Here is a 23,907-nt window from a genome sequence, read left to right as displayed (position 1 = left end):
TCTGGGAGCCACCCAAGCCCTGAATTTCTCCAGCTTCATTATGCAGCACAGGCGGGAGGTATAAAAAAATTAATGCAATATTCTCCTTTTTTCCCATTTTCCCCGCAAAACTGAAACACCCAGCACCACGATATATTTTTAAAGCACCCCGCGTTTTCAATAACACGAGGCGAAATCGATGCAGCCAATTACGCAAGCGTGTTACCAGGCTGCCGGTGATACACTGGGTTATTTAAAAAAAAAAAAAAAAAGAAAAAAAAAAAGGAGAAAAAACAGCCCACCCTATTTCTGAAAATAGATGCACAGCACACGCCTGCGAGCGGGGCTTTGACATTTTATATCCCAGCTTTCCTTCATCGTATCAGCACCGATTACAGCATCCCACAGCCCTTTTTCTCAAAAATTAAGAGTTTTCACCCAGACCTGGCTTCAAGCAGCTTACGTTACGTCTTTATTTTGCTGGAGTGTCCATTAGAGCCCATAGGTGAGGGGTTTTATTAAGATAAAAAGAGATATTTCTCCCAGAGGTTATCCTCTTTGTCAAGGCGGCTTATTGACCTCGGTGATTTATCACTGGGAAAAAAGCTGGAGGGAGGAGAAGGAGGGGGGAATAGCACCTAAAAATAAATATATCCCTTAATTCTCCGTGCGGCTAAACTTTCCCTCACAGCCCAGCCGGGGGAATATACTTTAATCTCCTTTATCGGATTGCTTCGTCCGAGGCTGAATCTTGCTGAGGCGATCGGCCTCCACCCGGCCTTTTAAGGGCACCACGTTTTGTCAAGAAAAAGCGAAATAAGCACGGAAAGGGAGGGTATTTGCCTGACAAAAGGGGGAGGAGGAGGAGGAGGCCGGGGCTGCCCCTCACGGCCCGGCCCCGCCGCCTCCACAGCGCCGCGGCGGCCGCGGTACTGCAGGAGCTGCGCCCCCCCCGCCCGCCGCTCGCTTCAGAAAATGGCCGCCCGGCGGGGCCACGGCGAGCGGCGCCGAGGCGACAAAATGGCGCCGGGCGGGCAGCGGGGGGAAGGACGGACGATGCGCGGTCTGCGGGGGCCGAGGCGGCGAGCGCGGGCTTCAGCCGTGCCAGGAGCGCGGCGGAGGGGCTCCTCCTGATGCGCGTATCCCTTCCAGGCGGGCAGCGAAAGCGCTGCGGGTGAAACCTGACCACCTCCTTCCCCTCCTCCCTTTTCTCCCCGCCGCCTTTGCAAAAGGATGTGAAAATGCCCAGAAATGCGCATTTCCACTCGGCCGCGGGGGTGGCGGAGGCCTCGGCCTCCCCTCCCGGGCAGCATCGCTGCCTCAGGGCCCTCCGGCGCCATCGCCCCTCCGTTCCCCTCACGGCGCAGCCCGCCGGCACCGTCGCATTTCAGGGTTTGTTTTTTTTTTTTTGTTTTTTGTTTTGTTTTTTTTTTGTTTTTTTCCTCATAGCGTGAAGATTTTTGGCCCAGAATTGCTCTTTCCACACGTCCCCCCTCATCATCACCACACGCACCCCAAGGTGGGTAGTTTTATGCTTCATTCTTTCTTTTCCACCGTTTTTCTCCTTCACAGGGGTTGAAGCCACCGCCTCCCGCTCTCCTCACAGCATGGAAAATACCCAAACGCGCTTAAAAAAACAAAACAAAACAAAACCAGAATCAAACCAACAGCCCAAAACACCCGAGGATTGATTTATCTTCAGAGCCGGAGTGGAGCAGGGAAGAAGCCGTCGCCGCTCGCCTTGCTCCCCACGACAACCTGCCCGCCATTCGGTTAATTAAAAGCATGTACTTGGTGTGATCAGACGTGGTAATACCGTAAAAAAAAAAAAAATACCCCGTAACATCCAAATGCTCGTTGTTGGAGGCTGCAGCCAAGGTACCACGTACACTTTTTTTTTTTTAATATATTTTTTTTAATGTTGCCTTACCTTTTTTTCTGCACCACAGTGTTGTTATAGGCTACGTTACAACATTGCCCCTTCTTTGTTAAAAACCAATGCCTAAAATACTGCTGTTTTTTTCCAGGAATTACAGATTTAGGCCCATACAGATGCTCTTTTATTTCTTCATATATAGAAATATTTCTGTATATTTACTATGGATTTATATATGTATCTTCTTTCTCCAGGGACTGATTACAGAATATAAAATAAACCCACACACCTAAACCACTATGATTTAATTATATATAATCACTGTAATTTTGGCCCGTATATATGTTTGATTTTATATATATATATTACCTTTGTTTTCCTCCATTGGCTTTCTACTACAATATATCCTAAAAGCAGGAGAAAAAAAATGCCATCCAAAAAGAAAAGAAAAAAGAACAAAAAGCAACCCATCTCTTTTTTACAGTCCACGGTGGAAGTTTGTGCCTGAATGTTTTATTTGTTCCACAGAGATGTAGATTTTCCTTGGGAGATTTGGGGAGGATTTTTTTTTTTTTTTAATTAAAAGAGGAAAAAATACACCCAGAAAAACAACAATAAAAGAGAACCAAAAAGGAAAAAAAAAAAAAAAAAAGGCACACAAAAACCAACCACAGTAACTGAAGCTGCAAATGCAATCAAATAGTCCGGATCAGACAATTCATTGCAACAAAAAGAGAGGACAAATTAGCTGAACTGCAATGGCAGGGCTTTGCTGTAGATCCGGGAGGAGGGATCAGCTCCTTTATCCCACCATCTAGCGCTCCAAACACCACCATATTTTTTTTTTTTTTGTGCTTTTGTGTTGGGGCGTTTTATTTAAAGCCAAGCAGGCTGCAAAACCCCGCCGAGCCGGGGCCGCCAAAGCCACTCGTGGGCTTAATTTTTATATAATTTTTTTTTTCCCCTGCATGTATCCGATCCGTGTGCAATCCTCTCCCTTCTATTATGTGCTCTATTGCTCGCTCTCGGTTCCCCCCCCCTCTGCGGGTATAAAGGTTTCTCTCCCCAGCTTGGCTGCTTATTCCAGAAGTTTCTACGGGGGAGGGGAGCACCCACTGCGGAGCCTTTGCCGCAGCGCCGGGCAGGCGTGGTCCCTGCCGCCGGGGGAGGAGGAGGAGGAGGAGGAGGATGCAGAGGATGCACCACCTCTCCCTGCCTTCCCTCCCCGCCTGGCAGCCTCTTTCCAAGCCTCTCCCCCTTGCTAGATTTCCCCATCCTTGAAAAGGGTGCTGGGAGGTGTTTGCAAGGGTTTGGTTTGGGTTTTTTTTTTTTTTTTTAAATTTTTTTCTTCTCCCCTTTTGCTCAATAAATTAAAAGCAGAGATGTCTCCTGATGGAGATGGATGAGGCTGGGCTCGCAGCGATGGGGTTGCTCGCTCGCGCGCGCGCTGCCGCAGCCTTGATCTGGCGTAGCGAGGGCACCGATGGCAGAAGTGACCTTTCCCAGGCGGTGGGAGGGAGGCTTTCCCCCCCCGGCCCCGACATGCTCCCGCTTGGAATTCATTTTCAATAGCAGGGTTATTATTTTTTATTTTCTTTCCCCCTTCCCCTTCAAGAACAGCTTGCTCTTTCACTGATTTTTTTTTTTTCTTGGTAGCCTGTGGGTTGAAGCTTCCTCATGATCCTTTTTTGTTTTTTTCTTTGTGTGTGTGTGTGTGTGTTTTGAATTGCGTTTTAAAATTGCCCAGCTGGAGACAAGTCTTGATTAGAGCTGGAACAATAGCTCCATTTTATTAATAATGGGAAGGATTTACAATCCTACAGCACCTTCCTTGGAAGGCTTTCAAAATCATTTGCAAACACTCACAAATTTAAGATTTCACAGCCCTTGTCTGTGAGGTGGGTAAGTATTTTAATGGTGCCAGCACCAAAAATCACGTCGGTGGCAAATCTCCATTTCTGAGTGCTTCAAAAAATGACAGATTCGGTGGGGTTTAGAGCTGCAAAGCAAAGCTGGGAGGGGGGGAGGTTGGTAAGTGGGCCTGGCTAAAAGCTGTAACCTAAATCTGTTCAGTGTTCTCTGTAGATGCAGAATATTTTGCTACGTCCTGGGAACTGGGCTGTTCTCTCTCCGCCTGCTCCCCTTCTTGCTCTTTGCCAGAGTGAAGCTGTGGACTTGCCGGCTTGTCAGTAAACCTCTGCTTATAGATTTTTTTTTTTTTTTAATTTTGTGGTCCCCATGTGACCTCCTTTAGTGCTGGCTCTGCTGTGGTTTGACCACAGCCTTGCATTAAAGCAGGCTGGCTAGCGCTAATGTCTCTCCCTGAGAGCCAGAATGACCTTGCTTGAGGGACTGGGCCCACCGAGCTAATGCAGATGCTCCGCTTCGATTACAGAGCCCCGCACGCCGCTTTTCCCCAGCGCGTCCCTTCCCTGACGCAGGTAGCACAGGGGGATGTTGCAGTATTATGGGTGAAAGCTGTCTTCTGCCTTATTTTTTTCCTTTTTTTCTTCCCAGGGAAATAGAGGCTTGTTTGTGTAACCCCTCTCCACAGCAGATACCTTCTTTGTAAGTATTGTAAACACGCAGGGATCTAAGAGCCGCCTGGGCAGTCGGATCTGGCCTTGCCGAGGAGGGTAAGGCACAGCGCTCTGGTTGTGTAAGTGTGTGTTGTACACGGGCCACAGAAACCCACAATGTTTCTGTGGTTACTCCTGTCTGGATAGTGTGAGTAGGTCCCAGGACTTCCCCTTCCCACCGCTTACTGTTTCGCAAAAGCAAAGGCTGGTGGTTCTGGAAAAAGCTCTGCCTTGTGGCCTTAAAAAAAAAAAAAATAAAGAAAAACTGCTGTGGATTAGTCATCCTTATTTTTAAAGGAAGCTGTGTTTGCCAGTCCTATCCGTATAACGCATGTGCGTGTGAGATATTAACTATTAGCTTTATTTGCGAAGGCTGGTAATGTGCTCCGGTCGCTGCTGTTTGGAGCAGTGCCACCGAGGCTCCGTCGAGCTGCTGCTGGCAGGTGGAAAAACTGACGGTCCGGCTTTTCGTACCCTTCCCTCCATTTTCCTTTTTCAGCGCTGGTATCTCTGCATTAGCAGGTGTGGAAAGGTAGAGACCGTAACAGCAGTGAGCAAGGACAGATGAGCTGTCTTCTGGGGTCACTTCCAACTCCAGAGGAGAAACCCTGGTGATTTATATTTTTTTTTCTTGCCTGTGGTAGCTTTTACTCTAAGCTCCACTGTATCTTGTGAGAGAAGACGGAGTTTGATCCTTTTGGATGCTAAAAATGGTGCTGTTTTTAAACTTTAGTGTTTTTTTCCCTTCCCTGTGGTCACGTAGAAGAGCAAGCCGTGCAATTAAAACGGTATAGCAAAGGACAGCTCCCTCCCCCTTTCTCCTTTGAAAAAAAACTGGCTTCCAGAGTTGTGTGCTCTTGAACTGCTGCATAGGCAGAAAACATACAATGCAGTTGTCAGCATTGTGCTGATGTGTGGCACGTTTTAAAAAAAAAATACACACAAAAGGGGTGGGGAGAACGGTTGCCTCCAGGGAGTAAAGCTGTGGGGCCCCTTTCCCTACAAGCCAACAGACCTACACGCGATAGTGTATTCTTCCTAATTTTGCACAGGCAAAGGCAACGGGCTCAGGTCGGAGGGAGCGTTGCAACATCCTAAATCGTGTTGGTGAAGATCAGCATCCCCTTGAACTATTATTTCCCCCCCCCCGTGAACTCGCTCCGATTCCTCAAAGTCATGCTCGCTTGCCGGGAAGAAGGAAAATGCTTCCTTATTGGGCACAATTTCTTTTGTTGTGTTGCAAAAGGTAATAAAAAGCACCTGGTGCTGGGCTCTCCTAGGTCACACATGACTTCAAGGCGCAGAGTCCCGGCAATCGTTAGTGCGCAAGGAGTGTTAGGTATCGGCACCTTCTCGTTAGCCTCCCTTAATGAGAATATTGGCATCGGTGTTGCATGAATGCCTCTGGCTGACCAGCGGAGAGGCCCTTCCCTGCTAAGCTGGAGCAACACCTTAGGAGAAATGCAGCGATTTCGCTGCCAGTGAGGCAGTCTGGTTGCTGCGGTGATTTCTAGCGCAGCTATGATTTTATGCTTTTTTGGGAAAAATGTAGCAGAGGGTAAGTATGAGGTGTCCGGGCCGGATTTCATACCCTGCTCCCTGCGGTGGAGAGTCGCTGTGTGGTGTACGTGAAAATTGCCAGTAGCTCCTGTGCCTAAAGCCTCGTCTATACTTGAAATAAACCAGCGTGGACAGGGATATTAATTTTATTCTCTCGTTAGGGATGTGTTGCTGTGGAGGTACGCCTCGTGCTCATCAGCGGCCTTCGCTGGCACGGAGCTCCGGTGGACCGAGACGCTGGCTCTTGGGGATGTTTCCACGTTTTTCAGGTTGGCACACCCTGTGGGACTCGGAATTACTTTTCTTTGGCAGTTAAGGACAAACGAGTGAGAATTACCTTGTGAGCGCTGAACTTTTACCACCCTCTGCTTTGGACTGAAGAGTTACTAGAACTACATCCGTGAGGTTTCCAAGCCAAACAAAACCTGAATTTCCGGTGCCAAAAAGCAAGCAAGTGATAGAAACCTCTGCTCCTCCTCCGTAAGGGGGGAAACCGCAGTCTTTCAAGCTTTCCTGTTATCCCGAAGAGTTAAAAAGCGGCATCGTGAGACCTGCAGAGGTAAAACGAAAGCCAAAGCTCGCCGAGAAACTGTTCTCCTGCGCCGTATTGCCGGAGAGGTTTTTGAGCGCAGCAGGTCTCGATGCACAAGTATTTTTCTTGTGTGCTTTTCTCTGAGGGGAAAGAGCAATAACCGTGTAAACGTGCTCCGTTTAAAACACGGTCAACTTGCTTCGGTATCAAAGTGGTGTTTGGCGAAACAAAAGCTCTGATGGTGGCTGGCTCGGTATTTATTTTGCGCTGGGTGTGCCGATCAATCCGATGGGGAACGTGGGGAAGAACAGCCTTTAGCTCACAGGTTTGGACTGCAACGTCTCCAGCATAATTATTGTGATTTTTGCCGGGCGTTGCACACAGGGCTTTTATGTAGAGGTCATACAGCAATGGGAAAAGTAAAAAATGGCAGAGTACAGGAGATCTATCCAGTCCTAGGGGATTTATATCCTTTGCAGTTGTCGTGTTTGGGTATCAAATCACGTGGGGCTGGCTTTTTTTGGTTTTGTTTTCTTTGGTTTTCCCCTAAAATGTAATATTTTGCAGCCTGGAAGACTGAGATCCTCTCTGTCTAGCTGGTGAAATGCCCCGTGTTTGGGAAAAACCCTTGCGAGGTGAGCAGGTACAGCTCTTTGGTTCATGGTCGCACAGAAGTTGGGGGGCAAGGGAAGCAGGGCAGAAGCCGGTACTGTGATATTTCTAATTTTTCCCAACAACAGGCAAAAAAATAGGTATTAATTCTAATACATCTGCTATACAGTGACCGAGAGTCAGCTCTTCTGCGGTGCTGTGACGGCACGCGGTGCTTTGGTCGCGCGGCTCAGCGATCAGGCTGTACTCTGCTGCTGAAGGAACGTCTGTTTTTGTATAGCGAAGTATTTTGAAAACAGAAGTGTGCTTTTATATATATACAAATGGGTTCAGTGTAAACCAAATTCCAGGGGCTCCTGAGCTGCGTTTCCCGTGCTGCAGGCGGTAACTGGTGCTAACCCGCCAGCTACAGCGGCGGTGCTTTGGGGCAGCTCCCATCCCCGGTACCGTGGGGATAAGAACACCACCGTGAAGTCCAGCGGGGAGGAGCGTTTGAAAATAAATTACTAAATACTGGGTTTCAAAAGCACGAAGGGAGTTTTCTGGACAGAGTCGTCTCCTCGTGAAGATGTGGAGCGCTGACCCTCAAAGAGGAAAGAACTGCAATCAATAGGGCTATGAATACAAATCCTGTATTTGTGTTGCTTGGGATCCAGAACCAGGCTTCGTGTTCAAAGCCTTATCAGTGTGTAAGCAGATAGCCTCTCTCTTGGCAACAAATGAGCCCAAATATCAAACAGCACCAATTCCTTCTTGGAGAAAATTATCCATTGCATAAAACGTAATGGGTAAGCAATAAAATTAGGCCAGTAATTCAGGCTGGCTTAAAAATGAGATAAAAGCCTAGCTGGCAATTTGATATTCAGCTGCCATGCTGTCATTTTAATAAATATAGTCAATGAGCAGGAAAGGCACGTAAATACGTTTTATAATGACAAGATGGTGGCTGGAGCTGGCCGGCTCGAACAAAGAAACGCTCCGCGTGTTTCTGGTGATGTCGGAGGGCTCTGGTCGGGGTAACCTCCTGTCGTCGGGTGAAAAGCAGAGCGAGCCGGAGGCGTACTGGACGCCGGTGGGGATGATCGTCGCATGCCGCTAGCGTGACCGCTGTAATCCACGCGAGTCCCCGGTCGACGTGGCTGGCCGGCGTCCCCAGCTACGGGGAGAGGCGTAATTAATGCCTCCCTTCCCCACCTCCGGCTGCGCTGCCGCTGCGAGCACAAAGCGCAGAGCTCTTGCTAAGCCGGAGCCAAGTATAGGAAGTTACGGTCTTAGCAAATACAGCTCTGGTTGCTGTCCTTGTTCGGTATCTAATCTTTGCTTTTTTAAATGTTTGGCGAGCAGTCCCGGCGACACGTGGCGGCGAGCTGCGCCGCTTGGGCAAGGCGTCGCGTTAAAAACGTACGAACTTGCCTTTTCAAGCGTCGCCTGCTCGCTTCTATTTACTGACGTTTCCTCCTCCAAGCGAGGCTGCCTCTGGCTGTTCGCGTGGACCCCAAGGATGTTTTCTGATTCTCCTGCCCTTTTTTTCCCCCCTCTAAACTGGAGAGCTGCTAACTTTATTAGCTCCTTATATGGCAGCACCACTTTCTCACACCTTTAATGGCCCTCTTTTGATCTGGCCTGTTCTTGCTTTGCTTTTCTTGATGTGAACACGGTGTTCAAGCTGAGATGGGTTTATAACCTCCTCCCTCATTAATATATGACCTGGCGTTTTAATCCTCTCCAAGCGCCGATAAGAGACGTCCAAATGTTTAACTGCGGGGTTGGCCGAGATGCCCGGAGATAGCCGGCTTCGCGGCTACGCCCACCGCGCGGCCATGACTAATTTAAATTGCGCCTTGCGGTGCACCGGGCCCTGCCCTCGCGTGTCCTGAAGGCCGAAGGCCATCGGGCGATGGAGAGCAGCCCAAGTCTCCTCTTCCTCGGCCGTTTGCCCCTCTGGGAAGGGCAGCGAGCAGGGATGCGTGGCCCTGTCTCACCCCTAGGTGCTCGTCGTGTTGTCGCCAGCGGCAGGACAGCGGGCTGGCACGAACGCTCGTCCCTTCTGCGGTGGCGAGGACGGCGTCGGTTGGTGCCACGTGAGACGCGTCCTTTGTCGAGGCGCCTCTGGCCTGCTGAGGGGACGGTTATTCTCGCTCTCGTCTCTAGCCTGCGTCTGTGTTCTTTAAAATCTTCGAACGAGTCGGAGGGATCCGGTTACAGCGGCATCGCCAGCGCGGTCGCGTGTTGTAATCGGGAGCAGTTTCCCCCCAAAGCGTTTGAAAAGTATCAGGATGGTCCAGAGCTTCGTTTTGCATCGCCGGCCGGGCTTTGCGCTCCTCTTCCAGCTGGCTTTCGTGGAACGGGAGCCCCTTCCAGCGCTCATTCCGCCTGTCTCTTCTGTCAGCAGAGTCGGTGGCTTTGTTCGCCATCCGTGGATGTCCCTCCCGGCCCGCCTGCCTGCGAGGTGGCCCTGGGACAGCGGTGGCCCCGCGGGAGGTTTCTTTGAGGGACCTGGGAGCCGCCGTGCACCCGTTTTGACGCGTGGTTTGGGTATTTTCCTCTCGGAAACAGGTGCCCGTGGAGCCCGTCAAAGGTGCAGGCGCGTAGCGACCGCTCTTCGGGCTTCTGACCAGCTAAACCAGAAAGCCAAGCCCAGTTCCACGGAGAAACGCACGGTGGAAAGCGCTGGTGGAGCGCGTCGGCAGCGCGTTTTCTCGCGCGCGCGTGGCTCCATCACATGTTTTAAATAATAGATGGTGTGCGTGCAAAGAGTTTTGGGGTTTTTTTAATTGGTTTTTTTTGATTAATCAGTAGATCTCAGTTTGGCGGAGCAGCGTAACGCCCGTCCGCACTGGGGAAACCGAGGCACGGGGCTGGGAAGGGATGGGCTCGCAGCTGCTGGGGCTGTGGCTCGGGTCCGCCGAGGCTCGAGTCGCTGCGCGTCAGAGATCCGATTAAATCGAGATCTGCACGTTTGCTAAACCACCTGTGGCTTGGTGACGTGGACCAGTTGTCGAGGCGGACTTGGGCGGCAAAGGCCGCTCACCCCGCAAAATAAAACATGGTTTTAATCAATAAAAAAGCCCCGTCAGGAGGCTTTGGCCAAGGAAAATACTGAAATAACGGTCTGCGCTCTGGTGAAAGCAGCTAACCGGCTTCAAAAAAACAAAATTACTCCTGGCCCTGGGTGCGTGTTCGGGTTTATCCCAACCTCAAACTGCTCGGAATCTGGCGGCGGTAATGGGTTGGGCATTTTCCTTTTGGGGGACAGAAATGGGTGGGTTTTCTCCGCACCGAGGCACGTTTTGGTGGAAAACGAGACCCTCGGGGTTGGAAAACGTTTAGGTCCACGTTGCGGAGCCGCCTTGCGAGCAGGGCCGGGGCGCGACGCGCGAGTCGCTTACCTCCTGCAAGCGGGGTAATCGTCGCACCCGGCGTTTTCTTCACCCCGTTTTAATTAAAGACTTCTGCAAAAACCCCGGGGGAGCGGAAGCGGGAGTTTCTTTCGCGCCGTTCTCGGGGCGACGTGGCCTCCCCGTTTCAGCGGAGGGAAGTTTTTTGGGCAGCTGGGAGGATTCGGTGACTTCCCAGCCCCGCTCGGGGTTGCCGATAGCTCTGAATTTTGGAGCCGTTACAGATACACGGAGCTATAGGCTCCCGAACGGCCGGGCGAGTGATATTTTTTTTACTTGCTCCCGCCGATCGCAGCGAGGGGTGAAGATGGTTTGTGCCTCGGGACGGGGAGACCCTGACGGCCCCCGTTTCTTGGGGGGCTGTGGGTTTCACGGACCCCCCGGCTGGGGGGAGCCCCTCTGAGCGTTTCCCTCGCAGCCCCGGTGCAGACGGGGCGCTGGGTGCCAGCGGGACCTTGCTCTTGCATAGCACCCCTTTATTTTTTGCATAGCACCCCTTTATTTTTTTGCATTGTGACCCCTTTATTTTTTGCAGTGTAATGCCTTCATTTTTTGCATAGACCCCCGTTTTTGCAATGCAGCCCTCTATTTTTTGCAAGCCCCCTGTTTTTTGCAGTGCAGCCCCCCTTTTTTTGCAGTGTATCCCCTTTATTTTTTGCAACGCAGTCCCTTTATTTTTCGCATAGCACCGCCTCATTTTTGCAAAGCAGCCCCCCTTTATTTTTTGCATAGCACCCCTTTATTTTTGCATAGCACCCCCTCATTTTGCAATGCAATCCCTTTATTTTTTGCCATGCAGCCCCCCTTTATTTTTTGCACAGCCCCCCTGTATTTGCAATGCACTCATTTATTTTTTGCACAGCCCCCTTTCTTTGCAATGCAACCCCCCTTTATTTTTTGCATAGCACCCCCTCATTTTGCAGTGCACCCCCTTTATTTTTTGCCGTGCAGCCCCCCTTTATTTTTGCATAGCCCCTCATTTTGCAATGCAATCCCTTTATTTTTTTGCAATGCAGCCCCCCTGTATTTTTTGCGTAGCCCCCTTTTATTTTTTCCCTAGCACCCCGTTTATCTTTTGCACAGACTCCCCTTTATTTGCAATGCACCCCTTTATTTTTTGCAGTGCACCCCCTCATTTTGCAGTGCACCCCCTTTATTTGCAATGCACCCCTTTTTTTTTTTGCAGTGCACCCCCTTTATTTTTGCAACGCAATCCATTTATTTTTTGCCATGCAGCCCCCCCGTATTTTTTGCATAGCCCCCCGTTTTGCAATGCACCCCCCCGTTTTGCAATGCACCCTTTATTTTTTGCAATGCACCCCCTGTATTTTTTGCCTAGCCCCCCGTTTATTTTCCGCACAGCCCCCCTTTAGCTGCAGACCCCCCCCATGTTTTCCATCGCCCCCCCCCCCCCCCCCCGCACGGGAGCGGGGCGTTGCGCGCCCGCGCTCCGCCTCCGCCGGCGCGCGCGGGGCGGGGGGGGTGAGCGCGGGAGTGCGCCTGCGCGGGGGCCCCCGTGTGGCGCCGCGAGAGGCGCGGGGAGGGGAGGGAGGGGAGGGGGGGGCCGCGCGGCGCGAGGGAGCGGGGCCGGCGGAGGAGCGGGAGCGCGGAGGGGGGGAGGAGGAGGCGGCGGCGGGGGGGGGCGCCGCGCTGCCGCTGACGGAGGAGGAGGAGGAGGAGGAAGCGGGAGCGAGCGAGCGAGGGCCGCGGCGGGGGCAGAGCGGGAGGAAGAAAAGCGGCGGCGGAGGGGGAGCCCGCCGCCCGCCAGCCGGCCCGCCAGCCAGGGGGCCCCCCCGGAGGGGATGGTGTCGTCCGCCGCCGCCGCCGCGGGGGGAGGCAGCCGGCGGCGCTGAGGGCGGCAGGGCCCCGCGGCGGAAGAGGCGGAGGGCGGCGAGGAGGAGGAGGCGGAGGCGGCGGCGGGCGGCGAGCGGCCGGCAGCGCTCGGCGGGGGGAGGCGGCGGCGGCCGGGAGCCGGAGCAGGGGCGGCGGGCTCGCCCCGCGCCGCGCAGCATGGTCCGGGAAACCAGGCACCTCTGGGTGGGCAACTTGCCGGAGAACGTGCGTGAGGAGAAGATCATCGAGCACTTCAAGCGGTGAGTGGGGAGGGGGACGGGGGGGTCCGCCGGTCCTTCCCGCGCCTTCGGGCCGCTCTCCCCACCCTGCCCCCGGGGAGGCCCTTTCCGCGCTGCCCCCCTTCCCTCCCTTTGAGGGGAAAAAAAGCCGTAAAAAAAAATTTTAAAAAATAAAAAAAAAAGGAGGGGGGGAAGGAGGAATGCGGGGGGACGGTGGCTCCCGCGGCCTGTGGAGAGGAGGAGGAAAACAAAATCGCTGTAAATAACCCCCGCGCCATGGCGAGGATCGTCCGCGGAGGGCTGGCGGCGTGGACGGAGCTGCGGGGAGCCCTGCCGGAGCGGAGGAAAAGATGATAACAATAATAATAATAACAACAACAGCAGCAGCAGCAGCGAGGGCTGAAAATGAACCACAAAAAGAGCGGAGGAGCGGCGTGCCGGAGCTCGGAGTGGATTCCACGCCGAGGGGGGTGCGCGGTGCCTCGGAGGCAGCCCTCAGCCTGGCCATCTTGCTTCTCCAGTGCCTTTTTTTTTTTTGGTGGTTGTTGTTGGTTTTTTTTTTTTTTTTTTTTAAATGATTCAACGTCTGGAGTTGTTTTTATTTTCCCCGCTTTTTTACTGTGTTTTCCCTCCGTCTGGAGCCACCCCGGCCCTGAGGATGCTGCCTGCTCCCCCCGAGGTGCAGCCAACGGTGGGAACCGAAGCGCCTGCAGCTGCAAAAACGTGACTCTCAAAAACCACCCAAATCCACGAAGAAAACGCCTCGCTCCCCGGACCCCTCCACGCGGGAAGCACTCTGGACTCCTTCTTACATTGTTTGGGTTTTTTTTTTTTTTATTATTCTCCCTTTTTTTTTCGTTGCATAGATTAATCCCGCTCATAAGGAAGTAGTAGCTGTTCGCATGGTTGTATTTTTTTTCCCTCCTCCCTTCGTCTTTTCGTGCGAGGAGGAGGAGGCTTCTTCCCCGCCGCCTCAGCAACACCGTTTTCCTCGGGAAATGCTCTCGCACAAAGTTGATGCCCGGCACCCCACGCTGGAAGCTTTTTTTTTTTAATTTTTAAAAATTTTTTTAGGAGAAAAAGGAGGTAAGGAGCCCAGGGTGGCTGCTCAGCTCACGGTTGTTTTAACAACAACCTCCCCCCCCCCCCCCCCCCCCCCCAAAAAAAAAGGATTTTGAAGCTTCCTTTAATCTTCCTGCGTTGGAAAAATGACGGAGCGTCCTTAATAATGAGTCACCATGGGAAAAATAGATGCGGTGACACCGAGGGGGGGGAAGGAGGGTGCCTGCCGCCTCTGCCCCGGCTCCTGCTCGCCTGCCGCCCCGGGGGGGACCGGGGGGACCCGGATCCCCCCTCCCCGCTGCAGAGCTCTGGCCAACCGGTCTCTAAAATGGCGGCGGGGCCCCGGTTGTGGCGGAGGGGGGAGCTGGGGTCACCCCGGGGGTGCAGGGAGGAACCCCCGGGGGTCCCCTCCATCCTCCTGGCCTGAGCTGCAGCGGCAGCAGCAAAACCCAGTCTTGGCATCATCAACACTCAGGAATCGCCCTGTTCTAATAGAGCTTCGCCTTTTTATTTTCTCCCCCGAGCCCAGAATCGGCGCGTCGTCCGTGCCGGCACGCGGGATGGTGGTTCTGCAGTCGAGGTGGTTTGTCTTGTCCGTCGGTCCAGGTTACGTGAGCCAGCGTCGTACAAAGGCAGGGTTTTTGGGGAAAGAAAACCCGCTCCGGGGTTGTTTGTTCAATTCCAGGCATAGCTAGGTGAAGGAATAGGCACTCAAAAGTGGAAATTTGACATTCCTGGGTCTTACTTTGTCCAGTCCGCCTCCTTTTGTGAGATGTATTAAAGCAGGAAAAAAGTTGCTATGGTACTGTTGCTTGGAGATGGATGGGAAAAAAATGGCAGGTGCTGAATTGTTAATTACCTTTTTTTGGTTGTTTTTACCTTCCTGAGTTTCGATGGGAGGTCTGGGAAGGAGGCTGGCAAACAGGCAAACCCCCCTCGTTCCTGCCATTTCTCACTGTTTTTCAAAACTGATTTTTAACCGGGATCGGTGCGTTTGGGTGAGGCTGATCTCGGGCAAGTAAACACAGCTAAAATAGGCTTCAAAACATTTGGCTGTGGGTGCAGGTACGAACGCATGGGGGGAGATGACACCCCGCCTCCATAGCCCTTTTGGGGATGTAAACACTGAAATACTTGCGGCTGCAGAAGGCGTAAAGGGGTGTACGTTGGGCTGGGTTTCAGGCTCGATGTATAGGTGCTGTAGGTGGACAATGGAGCAAGGCTTCCTTTGTATGCTGGTGCTCGCCGGGGGGAAGGGACACGTTACACAAGGATTGCATGGCGCGGTGGGTATATCCATAGGGAAGGCGGCTGCCTTGAGCGTGGAGATGGGATGTGGAAGGCTCCCTCCTCGGAAAGGACAATTTAGTTTGGAGAGAAAGTCTTTTCAGATGGCGCTGGGCTTGGCGAAACCCGGTTCCCACCCATCCCCCAGCCTGAGAACAGGGTGAAGAGCGTGCGGAGAGGCCGAGCCGCGGCAGCAGGAGGAAGAATTTGGGGCAATATTGCTGCAAATCTCAGCTCCGAGGGCTGGGGAATAGTGTCGCTCCTAAAGCCTCCGTGCAACCCACGGGAGTGTTTTGTTTTTCCACTTGGCTTAGGAAATACTGTCATTTCCATATTAAAGCCTCTACGCAAGCGGTCTTGCTGTTGCACAGTCTCTGCTAGGGGCAAGTTTGAGAAACACAACCATTTTGTTGCTAAAGAAGCAAAAATTTAAGGAAGACTCCTAAAACTTAAAAGCCAGCAGATGGATGTATTCAGTGCGAGGGGTTTGCTGCTTCCCCCTCCCCCTTCGATTAACCAGTTACTGTGGGAACCTTGCTTGGGTTTGCAGTCTCGCGAGTAATTCTTTTGAGGAAGGAATTAAGATGAAAGAGGCGTTTTGCAGACGCTGTATTTTTTTGCAAAACGCTCGTGATAGGCTTTGTTCAGTGTGAATTGAAATAACGCTCTCTGCTTATGAATTCTCCTCTCAAATGAGAGAATATTGAAGCTGGTCTCGAGAAACGCCAGCTGACGTAAGCAGTGTTTTTTTTTTTTTTCCTTAAAAGCCCTTTTTTTAAATCTATTGTCTTGATGTTAAAGGGGATTGCAAAAGAATGATTTTCTGTGTGTTTGAACAAGTTGAAATTGTTACGGGCTTTCTCTTTTGTACCCAGATACTCCCTTCTTAAAAACTTCTTTCTAATGTGCTGTGTTTTCTTTCCAATGAGTTATTAAGGCATTCCCGAATACGAAAGCAAGCGGTGCCAGGATTGGAGGTCTGCTGTTAAGACGGAATAAGCAGCGAATCTGTGTTAGGATATGGGAGATGAGAGCTCGGCGCTCGGGGAAGCGGTGGTAGCAATCATTTGGGTTCACCTAATTAATGCTGTCTTGACTAGCAGGAAAAATGTCATTCACCATCATTGAAACAGATGCTCGGCAGCTTGCAGAACAAGGCGACTAAATATAGTAACAGTTGTCCCCAGCCCAAGCGCTGGCCTTCCATATATATTTTTTTCCCCCCCGCCCTGTGTTTTCTTCCAGTTATTGGAAAGAACGTGGCTTTGTCCCTTTATGGGTGTTTTAAAGGGCAAGAGGAGTAAAAGCCTCTTAATTATGAAGCATGTGACTTTGGTATGCCATCTCCTATTCTGGGGGGGAATTAAGACATTCAGAGAGGCACCCCAGTCCAGGAGGAGCCCCGGATTTCAGGAAACAGACGCGCTCCTTTAAAATCGTTAGAAATAAGTTGCAGATCAGCGCAGTCTCTGAGAAGACAAATAACTTGTTAAGGTTTCCATTGAGAAAATGTGCTTTTCTGGCTTCGCCTTGTTCTGATCTCTGTTTTGAGGAGATGCATAGGATACCTCCAGGAGAAGTGGGCGTTTTAAACACAACTGCTCTGAGGAGTTGCTCTGGGAAAAACTGGCATAAGGGCGAGTGCATGTTTGTTTTCAATAACTTCTAGAAAACATTTGGTCAGTTTACAAGAAATTGTTTTGTCTTGATGGCTGGGAGTGTGAATTCAGCCTGGGAACATGAAATCTCTGTGCTTTCCGCTCCCTCCGTCACCACTACGGACGAAGGTGGAGTAGCGGGATTTGGGTCAGCTCTTCTACGGGTTGTGCGCGGGGCAGAGCGGTTACGGCTGCTGCTGGCGTGTGCTGGCTCTGAGCACCGAGAAGAAAAACCTCCCTGCCTGCTTAGGGGGAGGGCTGCCGGGACAGCACCGTGGCTGGTGCCTTTTTCCCACGTGTGACACCGGCAGGTCTCGCAGCGCCTTTCCGCGGGAACGGGCTTGAGTCGGAAGTCATAGAGCTCCGGTTTTTCTAGTTAAACTCTCAAATATGTTCCCAGGGTTTTCTTGCTTATAATTGAGTTTTAGTTCTTGGATGTCACTTAGGACGCAAGCGCATGGGTGGTTATACTGAATCAGCTTTGCATATAGGGATCTCCATCCAGATGTATTTTTATTTTAGGAAAACACAGAAGTAAGGCTACAGAATGAACTATTCCTGTCTTCTTTCTCGATTCATATAATTTTTAAGTGATGGTATTTTCATAGATTAGGTACCAGCCTTCTTTAATTCAGAGCCTTTGAAGGGAGGGAGAAGGTAAAATTTATGCCTGTGCTTTGCTGAAGCAACATCTAGAATATCGGGCAGTATCAGGACTTGTTTGTGCTGCATTTTACAAATACCTCCAGTTTTGCAGTAATCTTAGTTTTGCAGAATATAAAACCCAAGAAGATGATGGGAAGACATTTGGTTGGGGGATTAGGGCAAAGGGGATTAAATTAATTGCCCAGAATCAGAAGGGAAAGAAAGGTGTGGGAGACCTGAGGCGAGTCCTGCCTCCTCGAGTGTCAGTCAGTTCCTAGTGAGAGCCGGGTGTAGGTTCATCGGTCCGGTGGCTAACTGGGGAGATGGCGGTGCTGGTTCTGGTGGTGCTGGTTCTGGTGGTGGCTCACGTCTGTTTTCCGCGAAACCTCCTTCAATGATTCCGATCCTGGCATAGATTCCCCGAGCGCCATAAAGCAGGACAGGCCTCACCTCCGCGGTGCACCGGGGGTGTTACCGAGCAGCGTTGGTCTGCAGCCACCCGCTTCTTCCCCCGAGACCGAGTCACGCAGAGGACGGCTCCTCAACAGTTTAAGATTCGTGAATCCTCCGGCTGCTCCCGATTCTGCTCTTTGCATGCACCTGAGGTGGCAGCTTGTTGACGCCACACTGGCCAAGGAAATGCCTGTATAATTATTTTGAAGTAACTTAAGGAAGAGCGTGGATTTGGACTAAGCTGCTATGAAGTGTTTTTATGTGCTGAGCCCTGTTAGAAAGATAAGTTGATGTCACTTGGTTACAGAATTCTGTCATCTGCTGAGCCTTTCTGGCATTGTTTCTTCTCTGAAGTTTCTTCAGAGGTGTTTATTTGTGATTTGATGAGAGCAGCTTCTGCTGTCGCTGAGAGCTGCTCCAAAGTGGCGCTGGCTTTTGGTATTTCTTGCCCTTACTCTGAGTTCCTTTGGTACAATGATAAAGTGATCCTAGCGCCCTTTCTCGCGGATCGCAAGAAAGCAGACGCGTGTGTTGAGAATCTACCAGTCCTTGGAGGCTTACGCAGGTATTAAATCCATTCATCAAGTTAGAACAGGGGGCGAGAAACAGCTTAAATTTGTTTTGCGATAGCCTTGTGGGCTGGTTTTTTTCCCCTCCTTGCTTTTCATAGGACAGAGAGTCATGCCAAGTTCTCCGGCAAATGACCTTATTGCCGTCTTAAGGTGTGTCCAAAATTAGGTCCTTGTCTTCGCTGAGGGCGAAGAGGCGCTAGCTGGCTTTTCATAAAAAAGGAAGTAAATATCCAAATGAGCGGAGGGCAGGTTGCAGATTTTGGACGAGTCGGTGAGTCAGGATGAACCTGGGGCTCCTCGGGAGTTTTGTTTTCATGAGCTGATGTGTCGCAACTGTAGGCTGTCTTGCTGTTGCGATGGTTTCACATGTTGTCAGCTTGTGAAGAAGAGGAGGAGATGCCTTCTGCACATGAAGACGCACCTGAGAAATAACGAATATCAAGACAAGGTCTTCTGAAGATGTTTGGGAAGGGGTAAAACTGAGGGTCACCCCTCTTGGCTAGTTTTGGACTACTAAAGGTTTCGGGAGAGTTGCTGGCAGCAAGGGTTTAAGTTGTTAAGCTGCTAGCGGGGTGGATACGTTCTGGGTTTGGTAGCTACCAAAAATAAGCACTTGTGAGATATTTTGCTTGTGTTTTTTATTAAGCTCAGTGAACTTGCTGAGGTCTGAGAACGCCCTGAAACCAAAGACGGCAAGGGCAAACATTCCTAAACAATGAACTGAGGAATAAACTAGAAAATATGATTACTCTCCATAATAAGATTTTGAGTTTAGCTGCATCTTCGGCATGCCGATTTAGAAATCTCGTGGGAGGAATATGAGCCTGAAGATGGAAATTCACAGTGTACAACCAGCCTCCCGGCTTACTTTTGCACGAGTCTTTGTAGTGTTCTGAAGACTGTTTGAACAGTGAATGAAAATTGGACAAAAGCGGCTTTTTTTTTCTTTGCCTGAGCTAACAAGTCAGTAGTGTTTCCCACCTTGTTGGAGTAATGCAGGAGGTTTTGCCTTTCTGTCTGCCTGGTGAGTAATGGCAGCTCTGCTCTCCTCGAGTCTGAAAAAACATCTCCAACGCCGTTCTGCAGTAATATATTAAGATGTGATGACGACTTCTGTACCAGGAATAAAACACAGCAACTGCTTTGGTTTCTGCATTTCCATAGTTATTGTTTAACCTGCTAACGCTGTGTAATCGTCCCGTGCAATCTGTAAAACCCTGTAGTGTGAAGATAACGTCCTTTAATAAAAGAATAAACATTGTTACAGACTTCTCATAAATATACCAGGATATATTCCAGGGCCAGCTGCAATCTGATCTGTTAGCAGGATAGATTGAATGTGAAGGCAGAGTCTCTGGATTTGGTTGAAACACCGCCCTTCGCAGGATGGGTTTTTGGGAAGTGTGTCCTGTAGCGTTGCGTGGGGCTGGCTCTGTGCTGTAGTTTGTGCATTCGTCCCTTGTCCGGGGTCCAAACGTTGGTGGTGACTTGGGTGAGAACGCAGCAGAATTTGGATGTGAAAGGAACATCAGTTTTCCGCTCAGACAAACTAATCGTGGGAGAAGAGCAGCAGTCTGTCTTAATGACTGCTTTCTGTTTAAAGGCTCGGGCATCTTTTAAGAACAAAAGGGAGCTTTTTTGCTTCATTTCTCTTCCCCTTTTTAATTAAGCGTAGCAACCTAAAATTGAAAGCGCCTTTTTTTTTTTAAGCGCGCTTAGGTCTGAAGCGTGAGCTTCCAAATCTGATCAAAATGCCCTGAACGTGCTCTCATCTCAACACTAAAAAGCCAGATAAGTCCAAACGTCTCTGGAAGGAGTGTGAATAGATGATCTGCACCGCTGTCTGTTGGGTACCGGTGGCTCTCTCTACAGATGGAGACAGTGCAAACTTGTGTGTGTGTGTTCCTCTTGGGTATCCCTCTCTCCAAACAGAAGGGCTTGTGTGTCTTTTGTTATCCCCTGGCGCGGTAGGAAATCAGAGCTGGGTTCACACCAAGTTCTTGTCACGAAGGTGGTCAGGTAGCCTGTCAGAGCTGGGTTTGAAATGATCTTTTTGCTCAATAAAAAGGCTACTGCTAGACTGTAAATTATTATAATTTTTTTTTTTAGCAAGTGATGAATCACCTTCAGTTTTTCTCCAGGTACAAAACTGAGCCAGTCGTGTTTTCTATCCATGGGACTCATTGAGAGTAACTTAGTGTCCCTGTCACAGATTTCCCCAACTGCGGTGTACGCGTCTTTGGTGAGATGCTCGCCGCTTCCGCGCGGCACAAAGCACCGAGCTGTGGTCCATCTGCTCTTGCCGCTGGTGTGAATGCCTCCCGTCCTCATTAATGGTGACGGCTGCCAAAAAGCGCATAGAGGCTTATTTAAATGTTCCCTCTTTAGGCTCTCTGTGGCAGCTGTGGGTGACCTGTAATAGTTAATAGGGCAAAATAAGAAAAATAAATTGCCAAGTTGTATGTTTAAAGTAGTCGTCTTTTGGAGGAAAAAAAGTCTTCCGGCCTCATTAGCATCCTAACTGTGAGGAGAATAAAAGCTCAGGATGGATAAGTATCTCCCTTGTATACGTAATCAACATCTGATTTCGTTTCAGGGGATCTGTGCTCGTATGCGTGAGACACTGCTCTTGGAAAGCCAGCTAAAAGGCATCTAGACAGCTAACGATCTGCACAGTAACCTCATTGTAATCATAGTCTAAATAAACCTTTGGTCTTTTTCTTAACTCTAAAGCAACTTGTTGGAAGTGTTAGTAGCAGAGAAGCTCTGCTACATTTAAAAAATGAAAATGGTTTCAGCACTGATGTTGTAGATGATACGCCGGTTGCGGGTACGGCGAGATACGCTGGTTTTTGGCAGCAGCTGAGCTCAGGAAGCATCTCTTCCTCTGCATCCATTCAGAGATTACAGTCCCTTGCTTGTGCTGGCACTTCACGCTCTTGCCTAGCTCGCATCAGACTAATTTTTGAAAAGAAGCATTTGAAGGTGAAGCTGCTCACCGAAGCGGCGTAAAATTAGGAAGCGGCTTTCCTGGCGGTTACGGTGATGTACCCGGCTGTGTCGCGGATGGGATGGTGTATCTGGCTGATCCTTAAACCGCAGGAGGAGCCCTGTAGGTCTGGTAGTACCCATGCACCTCGAGATATGGGGCTGCTGAATTCTTTGGTATGGTGAGGCCTCCTTTAGGTCAGCTCATAAAACCGAGGTGAGAAACCTCACCCATCATTGCCATGAAATTCAAGGTAGCCTGTTTTCAGCTCGGCTTTGCAAAACCTTGACTTTGAGTTGCATCAAAAGAAAAGCCATTAAAATCTGGCTGGCTAAGGAGCTCAGTTGTGGAAAGTTGTGGAAAGCCTATGGAGAAACCGCCTGGAGCGCAGGTAGTCACTGCAGACAAAACACCTGAGTGTGTGCCCGGCTCTCACCGGGCGCTTGTCAGCGGGGAACGGGAGTTTCCTTGGGCTGACACCTGGCTCACGCCGAGTGTTGCGCTGCCAGTTGGTTTAGTCACAGGAACAAGCACTTTCTCCAAGGTGATGGTAGCGGTGAGTCACGAACCAACAAAATAACATTTGCACATCTGTATTTGGGTGCCTGGCTGGTGTGGCAGGACGGGAGCGGCTGGCCGGCTTAAATACAGGGCTTTGTGGAGGAGGCTGGGCTGGCTGGGAACGGGCTTTTTTTTTCAGGGTGGTGGGACTTTTTTTCCTGCCTGGTTGCAAGATGGGACCCTTTTAGGAGTAGGTGAGCTTTTGGGGTTGTGACGTGAGTACGGGCCTGAGTCCTTGGATGCAAAATGAATTTCAAGTTGTCAAACCCGTTGGCTGAATTGCTGCCGGTCGCTTGTTCAGACTGAGTCGTGGTTTGAGGGGGAAAAGCGATCCAGTCACTTGGGATGGTCTAAGAGACAGATAAACTTTATTTTCTACTTAAATACCATTTTCTGGAAAACGTACAAAACCTTGGAGAAGAGGTTATAAAGCTCGTGTTTGACTAGAGAAGAATGAACCAGTGAGCACCAGGACTTGAAAAGCCTTAAGATGATACATATTTAAAGTACTCTGCAGCATGGCAGGGAGACCATAATGTTATGACTCTGCATTTTCCTCCCATCTGCTGCCGAATACATGCAAAGCAGGGCTTGGAGAAGCAAAACCGAGATGGGGAATTACCCTTTCATGTAAGACTGAAAAACTTGATTAATCAAGAGATTCCCCTACAGTTGTGATGCAGCGCGTTCTTAAAATCGAATCCAAACAAATCCTAAAATCAGTCACACAAAAGAACAGGCTTGAGCGATTCCTCTGCAGAAAGCATTTAATGTAGCCTATCACCACCGGTATTCCTGAAGCAAATCTGCAGATTATGCTTTAAGCTGGAAGAAAAAATGCCCTGGCGATGGAATTCAGCGGCTCTGTGTCTAGCGTGTAGTAACGTGATACCGTGCATCTGCGTAGGTTGGAGGATAAAGAATCACAGCGCGTCGTACTTGATACAACACAGCTGAACATGCAGGGTTTCTACAAATTTTTGTAACCTTTTCAGGGTTCTACGAATAGTTGTAGTTATTCTCATCTCTTTGGAGAGCAAGATTGATGTGATCTTGCCGTGCACATGTATCTTGAAGCCGTTAGCCAGTTTCAGCTAAACTTGAGGGTAAAGGGGGTGCTCGCAGTCTCAGAGATACGACGTTCCTTTGAGTTTTGTGAAAACAAGCAGTTTTAATAGAGGAGAGAGACCTGATTAGCGGCCCCATGGAGAGAAAAGCTGCAGCGAGAGTGCAACCCTTATTAGACATTAAAGAATCCACATGGGAGAGAGGTGTTCCTGACCGTGGGAAAAGCTGCAGTGGGAACTGGCAGTTATTGGACGCCGGAGAATTCGACCTCGAGACATGCATCCATAAGAAATGAGTCTTCATTATTTCTGCTCACAAAGCCACTTTGATTTTTTTTTTTTTTTTTTTTTTAATAACGTATATACCAATAAGCCCTGCTACGCATGCTTGCTTGCTTCTCCTTAACTGTACAGAAGTGACAGCTAGGAAAAGTTCCTTAATAACAAAGCTTCTGCCTCTTTTCTGGCTGGCTGAGGTGGCCGTGCGAACGAGAAACTTGCATCGTTCAGCTACATTTACGCAGCTTTAACTCGGTAATTTTGTGTTAAACCCTTCATTACGGTTGGGTCAAGATTTGTGTCTGACTGCAGCCTGCGGATGGTCTGATGCAATGCTGGCTTCGCCTGACGTTGCAGCGGAACTGCTGACTCGGGCGAGGGTGTTCAATGCAGCCCGGCGAGGTGTTGCTGAGGTCAAGCCAAGGCTTTTTTTTTATTCATGCAGCTTCATACAGCGTCCAAAGCACGGATTCGTCTTCCCCTCTGTCGTCTTCCTCAGGTGGAAATGTTGCTGGGACCCCTGTTGAATGCTGTTTCGTGTTGTGGTGCTGTTGAGGTGGAACTGATCTGTATCTCAAGGAACGGGTGAATCTATATTCAAGTTTCACCTGATGCGTCCGCGGCAGAGCAGCTTATCTGTGGCAACAGTTTTTGTCACGGGGGCCGCAGAAAAATTTCCTGCTACGTTGAGTATTGGAAGAAGTAGTTGCTACCAACAGTAGCAAC

The 23,907-nt window shown here is 50.2% G+C and overlaps 1 protein-coding gene and 1 long non-coding RNA gene across 6 annotated transcripts in view; both read left to right on the top strand.

Moving 5' to 3' along the window:
* Positions 1-947: 947 nt before the first annotated feature.
* Positions 948-10,353, top strand: LOC309598391. 2 transcript variants are annotated; one of them, XR_014230036.1, is made up of 4 exons: positions 948-1,371; positions 1,552-1,857; positions 3,603-3,757; positions 4,373-10,353. It is a non-coding gene; the product is annotated as an uncharacterized lncRNA (long non-coding RNA). The 2 variants fall into 2 exon arrangements; XR_014230035.1 differs by lacking the exon at positions 3,603-3,757.
* Positions 10,354-12,489: 2,136 nt separating this feature from the next.
* Positions 12,490-23,907, top strand: part of SPEN (spen family transcriptional repressor) — a 66,865-nt gene continuing 55,447 nt past the window's right edge. For 3 of the 4 annotated variants that reach the window (XM_082328843.1, XM_082328841.1, XM_082328840.1), the window contains exon 1: positions 12,490-12,629. In XM_082328843.1, the coding sequence (XP_082184969.1) occupies positions 12,547-12,629 (83 nt within the window). In that variant the 5' untranslated portion in view covers positions 12,490-12,546. Of the gene's footprint in view, positions 12,630-13,479; positions 13,695-23,907 lie in introns of those variants that run through there. The other variant, XM_082328844.1, reaches the window with a different exon arrangement.

Source organism: Platalea leucorodia (assembly GCF_965183815.1).
Source record: "Platalea leucorodia genome assembly, chromosome: 17".
Classification (NCBI taxonomy): domain Eukaryota; kingdom Metazoa; phylum Chordata; class Aves; order Pelecaniformes; family Threskiornithidae; genus Platalea; species Platalea leucorodia.
The sequence above is the reverse complement of the archived record's forward strand: the minus strand, read 5'-3'. Positions and strand labels throughout refer to the sequence as shown.